This window comes from Hippoglossus stenolepis, chromosome 14, assembly GCF_022539355.2.
Source record: "Hippoglossus stenolepis isolate QCI-W04-F060 chromosome 14, HSTE1.2, whole genome shotgun sequence".
Taxonomy (NCBI): Eukaryota; Metazoa; Chordata; class Actinopteri; order Pleuronectiformes; family Pleuronectidae; genus Hippoglossus; species Hippoglossus stenolepis.
In genome coordinates this window covers 26613503-26626748 of record NC_061496.1, presented here as the reverse complement: position 1 = coordinate 26626748, position 13246 = coordinate 26613503, and the positions used below count along the sequence as shown (strand labels likewise).

The following is a 13246-nucleotide window of genomic DNA, read 5'->3' as shown; positions in this document are numbered from 1 at the left end:
TGTTTAGATATGGGTTGGTTTCTGGAGCTGTATCCCCGGTGGGTTCGCTGCGCTGGTGTTTTGTACTTTCTTTATAGAGCCACAAAGTGATTTCTATCAGGCCAATAAAAGCAGCTTCTAGGGTTGACACTGCAGTTTGGGAGATTTTAAGCACTGGAAATAACTTGCCATCCTCTCACACACTGCCAACATACTATCTTGTATCCTTCATGTTGTGCACAGTACAGATTCAACAGGACTAGACACTAATGGAATAACTCAGACACTTACAAAGCTCAAACACAACCTCTAGTTTAGTTTAGTTGTAGGTCCCCATTTTATTTGTCTTATACACAAACGTGCATGCACATTCAGCCAGTTCACTGTTCCAAGATGCACAACAATGCAAACAAAGGCAGGAAAGAAGAAGTCTACTAAGTAATAGCATTTGGATGTTCAAAATGTAGGTTTTAAACATTTGAGAAAAGCATCTTTGTGCATTTTGTATGAGGAAGGAAATGCTGTCATTATGTTTGTTTTTTAGGAAGGACTTAATGGTCTCATAATTCTGAGCGCCACTCACATGGAAGGATTTATATATAGTGGACAATATGCCCTCTTTAACGGACAGGGTGTGTCAGTGTTAATCTGTATGTTGTCTATCTATCTATCTATCTATCTATCTATCTATCTATCTATCTATCTATCTATCTATCTATCTATCTATCTATCTATCTATCTATCTATCTATCTACGTTGACAACTGGGACAGCAGAGACATCACATCTCATCTTAACTTGTAACCATCTGATCTTCCCTTAACTTGAAGCAATTCATCTTCATAGCTTGAACTTCAACCAAACCTAATCACTGGCAGATTGTATGAATAATTTCTGTGACGGTCATGTGGATCACTGTGGAAGTTGCTAAAGAAACATTGTTGTCATTTGATGAACAGTAAAATGTAATGTCTCCGTTGTGTTTACAGAGGCCAGCCAGCTCAACATCTATGGAGTCCCCATGAGGTAAGCAGCCAATTTCATTTCACTTACAAACTACAAAATGACACGACGTCTCTCCTCAGCATGCACATTTAAAAAAGTGGCTAAATTAGAGGAAAAAAGTGAAATCACTTACTAAAATGCAGATTTTTACAGATCTGAAACCTTGCACTCTGCTGTCAGATGGTGGGCAATTAAGTGGTTGACATTCTGCCTCATTTACCCACAACAGCAGGAGTGTGCGGAAGCTGGCGCTGAGACAGTCTGATTCATCAAGTCCAGAGTCAGGCTTCAGGAGGAGCAACCCCAGCCCCAACATGAGACAGAAGAGAGGTGAGAGCTCCCACACTCATTCTTTTGTCCTGCAAAAGAAAACATCTCATCCCTGATATAGATTTCAGAGCAATTAAAATGAACTATACATGAAGTGTGAAGTGGAGTGTGAAGTGTGGGTGGCTGTGGCCCAGGAGGTAGAGCAGTTCATCCACTTACCAGAAGGTTAGTGGACAGACAGGTGAGTCAGCACACACACAAACATGCACACACATGCACGCATGCAAACACACACACACACACACACACACACACTGGGGAAATAGAGTCACTTGGAGGTCAGACAGCAAGAGGTACCGATCAGACATTACATCATCACTGATTTAGAGGGAGAGAGAAGGGGGCTGCATAGAAATTGAGTAAAAGAGCACAATTAACTGAAGAAGCAAACATACAATATGCTTCCTACCTGCTGTATGCATAGTAGAACAGGGGATATGGCTTATGTTCTGTGTGGCAGAGATGTTTCCAAATACAATACAATTCTCATTACATCATACCAGCACCAGAGACAGCAAACTATTCTAGACTCATCATATATAGTTAGCTATGAGAGGAAAGTGAAAATATAAGGTACAAATATTCTCAGTGATTAACTCAGTTGTCAGTTTATTTGAAGGGTTTTGCCCAAGTAGTGGATTCCCTCACATTGTCAAATTAAATCCATTTTCTGAACTGTGAGCAGCATTTCCCCCCATGGACCAGCAGCAGGCTGTGAGGAGAATGCTGAGGTCTGAGGCAACTGAGAGCTGCTGTTTCCAGAGCAGTGGAAAAATAGCAGCTTACTAGTGAATGTGCTGTGAAACTATGACTGAGTCAAGGCGACAGCAGTCGTCCTCCACACTTATCTCCAGGGACCCACCCTGTCTCCTACCATCTTTTTTTGTCTCTCATCATTCCTGCTGGGGAGTCTTTCCAGACAGAGCGTGTCATATGCTGTACAGATTGTAAAACCAATTGAGGCAAATTTATTATTTGTCATATTGAGCAATAGAAATAGAATTTGATGTGACTTTAGATGCCCTCAGTGAAATATGAGAGCTCTTTGTTAAACTCACTGAAGATAGAGTTGATAAGTCCACGACCACAGAGACACCAGGGGCTACTCCTCAGTCATGAGCAACAGTTTTAGGGGGTGGGGGTGTACAATATTTGCTTTTACTTAAAAGCTAAGGTTCAGAGAAGATATGCATGAAATGAGGACTAAAGAGATGAGGAACAAAATGGAAAAGGGAAAAGTCAAAGGTCAGATATGAACTGGCTTTCACAATCAGAATCACAATTCCAATCCATGTTGATGTGTTGTCAGAAGCTGTGTGTGAACTGCTCCTCTGATTTAGTCTGAATAATAAGTCTGAACCCAGCTGATGTGTCTTGTAAGAACTATCATACACCACTAGAGGTCCCTGTGGCTAAAGTTTCACCTCACATTGTCGCAGGCCTGGTTCAAGTTTGAATCACACAGTCCTGTTTCAGGGCAGTTCTCTACAGCTCAGCTCATCTTAAATTTGATTTCTAACAGTCGAGTCTTTCAGCATATTTGAATTCATCACTGTCCTAAGGTCTATCAAACACACTGTAACTGTAAAATAAGAGGTTCATTCATTGCAACCTTACGTTCATCAATGCAGCAGCACCTGCTGACAGGCTGCTAATTCACAGCTTATTGTTGTGTGCTGTCACATGTTTAACGTTCAAACAACATCAGCTTTAAAACATCAGAAGTTTAAGATGCAGTTTGTCTGTGGGGAAGTGACGTCTGTCCACAGGACCGTCTAACGTCTTGTTGGTGGAGACCTGCGTGTGACAACATATAAACAGCTGGATGTTTTTCTTTTCACACGACAAACATCAGCTAACATCAGCAGACTCTTTCAAGGTGCCGTGCTGCGGTGATAAAATCCTGATCTTACAATCACAATATCATCTGAAGAACTTAATCAGAACAGAAAGTTAGAAGCAAACGGAAATCGCTTATTTATTTATTTCTAACCTTAAATACGTTATTTCCGCACAGCCGGATCTATTTGTCAAAATAGATGTGGATATGTTCCTGTTAGACTGACTGAAGTCGAAAAACACTTGGATTGACCTTTAGTCTTTGACTTTATATGATGTTCAAATTAGCTGTAAGTGCCCTGGAACAAACCAAGTGCCTCTATTCTCCCTTTTTGTCTCCACTCCATCCCTGCTTTAGCTCGGAAATGGCTTTATACAGTGCACACACACACAAACACTTCTCTTCCAATCTCCACGGCGAGTAAGAAGCTAAGGGTTAGGTACAGTGGAAAGCGGCTGTTGTTTTTGGTCTCTCCCCTTTAAATGGGTGCGTGGCCACTGTTATGAAACCAGCGGTCGAAAGCCATACCTGTCTCCTCGCATCCATTCACACCTCCCACTCTTTTCTCCGTCTCTGTCATCCTCTTCTGTCTCTTTCACTTGTAATCTGTTCATCTCTCCTCCAGTCAACCTTCCTGACACTTTTTTCCCCCTCTAACTGCGCAGGCAGTCTTCTTTCTTCTTTTAAGTTTCTAAGAAAAAGTCCTGGAAAAATTGTATTTACAAAAAGATGATCACCAAGGCGACGTCAAACTGAGTCACGGTTGTGTTGTGATGTAGCCAGATTCATCTCCTTTTTCCTTCCTCCTGCTTTGTCTCCATCATGTGATAATGATGATGGCAGTAAAAAGAGCATTTAGACAGCTAAAACTACTTTGCATGGGCAGAGGACAAAAGCTGTCCACAAACCAAAACACACATCTCATAAAGACATAGTATAAAGACAAAATAAAAAATATGCAATGTATTAAAGCATTGCACTGTTGCTGCTGCGACTTGGTTCATTACGCTCCATAGAAATATATACTGTATACAGTGACCATATACCCTCAGTTGTAAACAGGTTATGCTCTCACCGCTCTACACATATGAATTGACTTTACTTGCTCCTGTCTCTGTAAGGAAAATTAAGTTGAACCTAGTAACATATCTGTCTATGGATGTGTGAGAGAGACAGAGTGTGTGATGGTGCCTTTGGCCAAGGACAAGGCAGATAAAAATAATCTGATAAAAGTTTATCATGCAAACTTGCTTGAATAGGCAGACAGACTCTGAATATTCTCCCTCAGAGAGGTCACTGTGCTCTTTAGCTCCGACATACACACACATAGAGGAAGCAGTCAGACACACTTTATGTTGTTGTGTTGTAGACTTAATTTTAAATGGGTTAAAGTGACATTTTTTCCCATCAGTGTACACTAAGAAACCCATCATGACAAAAGTGGAAAGTGTTTTTGGATTAGGCGGAGCAGCTCAAGGATAGTCAGACACTTGTCCTGAAGACACTCCAGTCTTGTCTTAGCTGTTTGCTGTGGGTGATTGTCGCGCTGAAAGGTGAACTGTCGCCCGGTCTCAGGTCGCCTCAGGTCGTCTCAGGTCGTCTCAGGTTGTCTCAGGTTGTCTCAGGTTGTCTTTGGTTGTCCTAAGTTGTCTCAGGTTGTCTCAGGTTGTCTCAGGTTGTCTCAGGTCGCATGCAGTCTGGAGCAGGTTTTCTCTGTATTGCCTGCATTCCCCTCCCCCCTCCTAACTTGAGAACAGTTCACCCCCATAGCAAGCTTGACCTTAGCGATGGTATTATCTGGGTGATGGGTGAAAAGAAACAGCAGACACTACGTCTTGTTTACAGTATTGTGGATATTTTTTTGACCAGATGTTTTAAAAACTCTGTCCACATGACCTTCGTTGTACAAAATATCTCCATCCAGAGGAGAACACAAAAACAACTACAAATGCTCAAACAAGCATGCCAGGCAGGTCGGTGGCAATAGTCTAATATATGAATGCTGTGGTCCAAGTAATATTGGGCGAGGCAGACACCTGTTCATTTGAGTAATGTGGTACAGTGATGCTAAATTTAGCTAAACTGGTGATTGGACCTAGCGGTGCTAACCAAACGTAGAGAATCTGGTGTATAGCTGCCATTGTTTTTGTTTTATCTGGCACATGCCAATCGTCTCCCAAACACTCCATTTTACATTTACACATGGATACACATGTTGGAGTTTTGGAAAATCTCCTCTTTGGAAGGTGTTGAAAATGAAACCGGCATAAAAATCTGTTTAGTGACTTAAAATTTCTGAGGCCACAGCACATGGAAAGATGAAGCAGGTATAAACGAATCTCACTCAGATGTATAGTTCAAAATACTGGAAGGCTGAAAACGTTGATCACTTTGGGTGAGGCTGTGGCTCAGGAGATAGAGCTCATCGCCCACTATTCTGAAGGTTGGGGGTTCGGTTCAAACTGGTCGTTTGTTGAAATGCCCTTGAGCAAGATACTGAACCCCAGCGTTCTTCTGATGGTTATTTTGTCAGCGGGGTGTGGTACAGGGTATGGGATTTGTGAGTGATAGAGTAGTGCTGTGTGAAAGTTTGTGTGAATGGGTCAATGTAACGCGTATATGTGTTGTATAAACACAGTCTGTACTGTTTACCACTTATATCAGATACATTCAAACATCAACAGGTTTAAATGGATGAGTGATTTGTGTTGTGTGTTCTGTGCCTCTGCCTTCTTCTACTGTTAGGCTGCTACTTCTACTTCTACTTCTCTTCTTATATGTTTATATATGTTCTTTTTTCACTGAAACCGAGGTTCTTTCTTGCTGACGTTTCTTAACAATCAGCCGATCTTGTGCTGCTCCATTTCAGTGAAACCTAGTAATAGCCCCTCTAATCAAGATCTTTTGAAAACGAACAGTAATATACTTGAACAGACTCTGCTTCCTTTTACTTTAACGTAAAGCCGAGAAACCAACCTCAATGCTTTTTAAATACTGACTGACATATGCTCGTAGTATAAAAAATACTTGATGTTGTGTTAAATTACTTTTTCTTTTCAGACATATCTAAATTGGGAAAGTATTCTAAAGACTATGATTTTATAGGGATGGACAATATAAACAGTTTGAACACTGACCACATTAGAAACATTGGAAAATTGCCAATGCACACAGTCAGAATCCATGCTTAGTGGCAGTAAACATTTCAGTGTGGTATTTATTAAGATTTTAATAACTTTTGTAAAATAGATTTCTTTTTGCAAGCTCATGTTTTTTTCCTCTAGTGGGGAATTTTAAGCTAAAGTGAATAAAAAAGGTCAACAGATATAGTGACTTAATTGATATTGTGATATAAAACAATATTGACTGGTAAGAAAGAAACATTATTGTGATGAGATGATTTGTCTTAACACCATGCCCTTTTTATTTATCACTCATCCGCTGAGCAGTGTGACATATTTTCTTAAATTAAATATTGTGTTGAAACAATGACAAACCAACAACAAACCAAACACGGGTATTTAAACGTTTATCTATCAAAAAAGGTTTTTGAAGTTGTTAGGGAGGCTCAGTTATCACGTTGCCATCAACAGAGAACGTTTTCAAACCACGCTCTCTGCCATTTGTTATTCATCTTGTTAACCTGCTCTACTAACAACAGCTCCCTCTCGCTTTCCCACTCAGTCGATGCTTCCGCCAGCCAATCAGGCAACTCGGTTGCTAACGCTAGGAAACGCTTCACATTGCAGGGACTTTCCAACAGGAGGTCTCTCCAATCAGGTAACAGTATGACATCAGCATGTCGGCTTCTCGCTAGCGTCTTTGTAAACACCGACATCGTCCTTGTCTGTTTGTCATAAGCATTAATGACAATCATCATCATCATCATCATCATCTTGATCAGCAGCTGCAGCTTCTCTCCTGGCTCAGTCCTTTCGTGTTCAGTCTCCACGCTCCTGTCTCACAACTGATGTTGTCCTTTGCTTTCCTTTTCCCCCCTCAGATGTTATATAGATTTCGGTGTCAGTGTGTATCTCGTGTCGAAGGGTAGATCTCTTCACGTGTCCTAGCGCCCGCGGTGTCTCAGCATAATAAAGGCCACATCTCCCTGTGCTCCCCCTTCTCAGCTTTTATCTGTTCACGTCAGTATCGTCTGCATCTGCCGGCACAACAGCACGGAAACTAGTAAAGAGAGGAATGGGGTCCAGCTGAAGTGACAAGGTTTGAAGACAGGGAGACAGCAGGTGATAAACAGACAGACAGGCGAGGCTAAATTCTTTGGGGCAGTGCTGCACTAAATGCCACCCTTTAATATTCAAGCCCCATCGACATTTGGAGGCATATTCATATTTTTGGAGGAGGATGAACCTTTCAGGTTCTGTTTTCCATGTCCTGTCTTCAAGCCACACATGTCTCTAATGAGACTGATAAGTGAGGCTGGGAGGCAGTTGACTATTCAAGCAAAGAAAAACTAGAAAACACCATGATCCAACATTCTGAACCAAGACAGTGGAACTTGAGGATTTAAATTTGTGTTATCCTTCTTACTACAAATAATAAGTAAAAGAATAAATAAAATAGATTTCTGGCAAGTGAGAATTTATCTTTCCAGACTTTAATTTGCCTGAGACTGAACTACAGTGTTTTGGACCAATCTATGGGCGTTTCTCAAATGTGACGACAGCAAGAAGTTGGCGTAGATGTTCAATATCAGTTATATCAGACCTGGAAAGAACAGCAAGGAACAACAGTGAAGGCTTTTCTCCATGAAAGAGATGTTGTCACTCTTCTCCTGATTGGTTTCAGCAACTGTGATAAACAGATGGTTCATCCAATCACCTGCCAAGTACTTTTTGAAAGTGCCTGTCCTTTCCATTCTCCAACAAAGCGCTCCCAGATGGTTCTGTGAAACAAACAATGTCAGGTTCCACCAGGGCTTCTGGAACCTCGTTCTTTCATTCACAGCACCTATAGAAACTCAATCGTTTGCCCAGTAGTGAACGGTGAATTGAGATTTCATACACTTACTTGTCATTATCATTTGGCTTTATCAAGTCTTGTTAGCATATGACCAAGGCCCCACAATCAATGGGAGCAAATCCCTGCAGCCAGGTTCCAAGGTCGGGTGGAAAACTAAGAGAGTGGAGGCTGTTATAGCAGCAGATTTAATGCTCATGTTTTTTTTAATGCTGGAATGATTTCTCTTTTGTTTTTATAGAATTAAAATGTTACTAAAATCTATTGGTGTTTTCATGCTTTGGCAGTCAATAAGCAGAAGATACAGAACTGTATAATGTTCTGGCCCAAAGTTTCAGTATGACCTCATTCTTTGCAAACAATGACTTACATTTGGTCTGCATACAATATAACAAAACAATACAATAATAATATACAACAGCCACACACACAGCTATACAAGAAGTACACACCGCCCTGAGCACTACTCAGAGTGATGAATGTGCGGCTCTGCAGTATGAGATGGAAATCAATGGTGAATCGATGGCAGGTGTCCTCCTGTTGAATAGACCCACCATTAACAGGAGTGCTCCCTGCAGCCTCCTGTGCTTCACTGCTTCGTACGTCTGCTCAATAAGTCCAGCGTGTTATATCACTGGAGAATGGAGTGAAACCACGGGCCACTCTGTCTGCGGCGTCCTGTGACTTGCAAGCGCTCTGACATTCACACCGCATCTTGGCCGGTTTATCACAGTTTATCACTGCGTTGGAGCTCAGCTGTGGGAAAAGATCTGGATTTCAACCTGCAGTTAACCTGAGTGACATCACGGCATGTGGAAAAAAACCAAGTGAGAGCAGTTCCTCTGTCATGTTGCAGTAAAATGAGATGCCTGTGCTGAAAGGAGGCATTTATTCAAGATGCGGTGGCTGTGACAGAATTCTAATCTTTCATTGAACTGCACACTTAAGGCTCATTTTTCTTGAATCGTCACTGAAGAGTCATCTGCTTGATCCTGTCCAGTTTTAATCAACTGACGCTTGTTTAATTGAAACTAAAACTGTGCTGCGATCCACAAGCGGAATAGACAACGTCGCAGAATGACTTGTTGAAGCGTCTAGTTCAAACACATGCTCCGACACACACGTTGTGGCAATGTTAAATCCGAAAATTTCCGGCCCAACAACATCCTTTCTTCCATATCACGTTGTAGCATCTGGTCCCGCTGAGGTTTTGAAGTATCCCTTCATGCTGCATCTTTATGTCACATCTGTCTCAACCCTCTGCTCTCCCTAACATAAGACCTCCTGTTGCCATGTGACCACATTTTCACACTCAGGACGAAGACCTTAAGATGTAGTTGGTGGACATCATGTTAAGATTCACTTTTGTCAGTTTTGTTCCTGTGGTTTTGTTTTGATTTACATTGTATTGTATTATATTTCATTATTTCGTGCATTAGTGGCTTCCTCTTTCCATTTGCGTGAACTGCTGAACGTTTTTTGCTCAACTTTTGCTCATTTTCATCAGATAGATTATCATTCAAAGTAATGAATGTGATACTTACCCCGCTTATAATTAGTAGTATCATTTTGTTTTATGTCAATAAACTGGGTGTGTAACTTCTTTCCCTTCTTATCTGTCACCTTGTTTTTTCCCTTTATTTCTATGTAACATTCTGTCCATCCTCCTCTGCTTCATTTTCTTCTCTCTTTACTTCATTTGGCTCATTCCCTCTCTCCCTGCTTGGCTCTCTCCCTGACTCCTCCTGCGTCCTGACCCCTCTCCGGCTGTAGAGCCTGCTGCTAAGGAGGCGGAGGTCCCCCGCCGCTTCTCTCTCACCTCCTCTCTTGCCTCCTCCACTTCCTCCTCCTTCGCCACGCGACGCACAAAAGGTACCTGAATTAGCTGTCCAAAGCCTTCCTGCCTCCACATATTGCTCTTTCACTCTTTTACAGGAAGTGTAATTATTACACTGCATCCACGTATTAAACATTCAGAGAGTTCCTGCTGAATGAAAGGTGGATTAATTAAAGTCTTCAGTTGCGATTATCCTTAAAGCAAAAGTCCAGCACAATCAAACTTACCTATGATGTTGCTGCATATGGATCACATGCTGTGGATTCTGTGATTACTTTTTCAGTTTATTACATATTTTGCATATTTTATTTAAATGCATGCTTGATTGGGCAACATTGAAAGGTCACACAGAATTCACAGCGATTGGTTAAATTTGATTTAATTGTTGTCATGGCGATATGGTGACATCTTGGAGTGAAGGCAAGGGAATTATAAATCACATTTCATACACAGAGGTAGATTCAATGTGCTTTACAGGAACATTAAAAGAACACAAATTTAAATTAAACTATTTAAAATGTAAAAGCACAGTTTTAAAAAAAAGGTGCCAGTGGCTGTTATGTACATAGAGTTAAATTATAAAGTGAAAGCATTTGTATACTAGACTACGTCAGATAGCAACACAAAAAGAGCCACAGACTTTCAGCCAAAGCCCACATCAGATCTCTTGCTCATTTCTACTTTTTAGCTAAAGCGATGGACATTGTTTAATCGGGTGATTAGCTGTAACATGTTAAGCAGCTTTACTGCAAACATCAGCATGGGCCAGTTTAGATGCAAAATCATGTGTAATAATGTTCACATTATGTTGTATGTCAGAAACATACACTGAATCACGCAGTCAGACGTTAACATTTCTGATAAACAACATAGACCCTGTTATCGCTATAAAATATAATATGGATTATAATTTCTGACTGCAAAATATGTCATTATGATTTCAGTTCATATTTTTAAAAATACAGCTGTTTGTAGAGTTATTGCAATACACCTCAGAAGCACGATGTATCTTGATTTCAAGGAAGAAAAATTTGTTAACAATGTGTCACCATGGAACATAATTAAAAGTTGAGAAAACCGTGTCTAATGGGTTTGCCCTTCATTCACATACATTCCAGGTTACCATCATTTTTTTTCAACATTGTGCAATTTGATTCATTCTCAGGTCAGTCATGACCATAGCACAGACTCCAATTGAATCTGCAGTGATAGAACTGTGTGTATGTGTGCACATATGTAGAGTAGGAGGAAAAAAAGCCGTTTTCTTATTACCTTCCCTCCATTTACTGATCCGCTTGGAATTTATGAGATGCATAGAGAAAGTCAAGCTTTTCCTGGGATTCAAAACAATGTTAAAGGGAAAAAAGGCCACAAATGAGTAGACATACATATTCTTTTTAAAAAGCGTCTAGAAATAAGAATTTTGATTAGGTGACATTTGGAACGCAGGGTGACATTCAAAGTGGCAGTAGAAGTGCAATTTACCGTAGGAATACAGATGAGAAGTTCATCTTCAACCAGGCAGAGGCATGACAGGAATTAAAAACACAGAGCTATGGAAGTTTTCCCTTGAACTATATTGAATCAGCCTCTTTAGTTTATATTTCCTTCCCTGACATGCAGTCCTGACTGTTTCAATAACGGTCAACCCCTGTAAAGAAAGCTGCAGGTCATACCGGTTGGAGCGAGCTCAGTGGAGTTCACATTTTGGCCTCTATACTCTAAATCTTTAATGAAATAGTAATATAAGCACACACATGCTATGCTGTATAGAGCATGCCATAATGTAAATTACTGATTGACAAGTATAGTCCTATAGGTGATTCTGGTTGTATTGACTTTCCTTGTCTAAGGCCCGTGAGTGAACTAAAGGATAATTGTGTTTCTTTCTATGGGTCATATTTTTGTAGATTTAGTCTTAAGACCCAACACTAATTTAAGAATGTTGTATTTTAATAGGTTTTTAACGCAGTGGACGACTGTGACATATACGAGTAAACAAATCAAAAATGATAAAATCCATTTTTGCTGAATTCTCTATAGTTCCATGTTTCTGATGTTAAGGCACAAATAATATTTCCAGCTTCTGTGTCCAACCTACCAAACTTAATGTAACTGTGTGCTTATCAGTTTCAGTTTTACCACCAAATACAGAAGTTTAAGTAATTTGGCTCACCTGCCTGCTGTTGACATATTCTTGGATCTTAGTACGTCGGTAAATTCAGTTTTACCAAAATTACAACTAAAAATGGCCCAAATGAAAAATCATTTTATAAAATCAGACTCATCAAAAATCCCTTAAATATCATCTTATTTATATTAAGACCAGAGCATCCCTCAAACTTACACTGCATATTGAAACCTATTTTAACAGGATGGTCTCACATTTCAATAAACCTTTGAGTGATGTATCCATGAAGGTAGACGACACGGTCTCTGGGTACAACCCATGAATATATTAAATACTTCCTGAACTGCCCAACTTTTAACTTGTCCTCTAAAATGTCTAGCAAATGCTTTATTTAGAACATGTGTGAAATAAGTTGTGTCACAATCTAACATCTTGTCATTTTTGCCTTTTCCAACACTTATCGTGGTTGTTTAATAAGCCTCGGAGTTAACCTGTAAAATTGATTTTTAAAAACTGCTAGAAAATTTGAAATCAATGAAGACTGATTCTCCAGGAGTGCCGGCACATCCTCTGTGAACCAACTGACAATTAAAGTGTCAGCGTTGTTGCTCTTTTGATAATGGTGTAAATTAGATTATAACAAACCTTTAAATAATTAACACCTTGGTGATTCAGAGACATTAGTTGAAAAGATGGAAGCCCAGTGTTACTAATGACATGTCTTAAGGAAGGTTTTTTTGCTCTAACGCTCATCTGGATTGTGTTAAGAAGCATGCGGCATAATTTTGGAATAAATTAAGTGCTGAATGTATTTATCCAAATGTATCTGTAAAAGTTTATAGTGGACTGCAAGATTGGATATGAACATATCACTGATCTGTTCAGTATTTATTTCAAATTTATAAATGAATAAGGTATCCTCATTATGTTAATATGTAATGTGATTGCATTTCTTTAGGAATATGTTTGCTGTTGCGGTTTAGTTGTATAGAAACAGTGGTTACTTTCACTTTTTAAAATGTTGGTGTCTAATGAAGTGTCTGGTTGCCTGTTATTTCCCCTGACCAGGTCCCCTCTCCTCTAGCATAAAGAGCAAGAGACACGAGATAAAGAGCGATCCCACTCCATTTGGTTACGAAGGTACATGA

General features: G+C 40.1%; 1 protein-coding gene across 3 annotated transcripts in view; it reads left to right on the top strand.

Annotated features, from left to right (window-relative positions):
- Positions 1-13246, top strand: part of mcf2l2 (MCF.2 cell line derived transforming sequence-like 2) — a 133306-nt gene that overhangs the window by 102489 nt on the left and 17571 nt on the right. For all 3 annotated transcript variants that reach the window (XM_035175690.2, XM_047343239.1, XM_035175691.2), the window contains 5 exons: positions 968-1004; positions 1213-1313; positions 6838-6933; positions 9904-10002; positions 13167-13238. In XM_035175690.2, coding sequence (XP_035031581.2) covers positions 968-1004; positions 1213-1313; positions 6838-6933; positions 9904-10002; positions 13167-13238 — 405 coding nt within the window. The remainder of the gene's footprint in view (positions 1-967; positions 1005-1212; positions 1314-6837; positions 6934-9903; positions 10003-13166; positions 13239-13246) is intronic.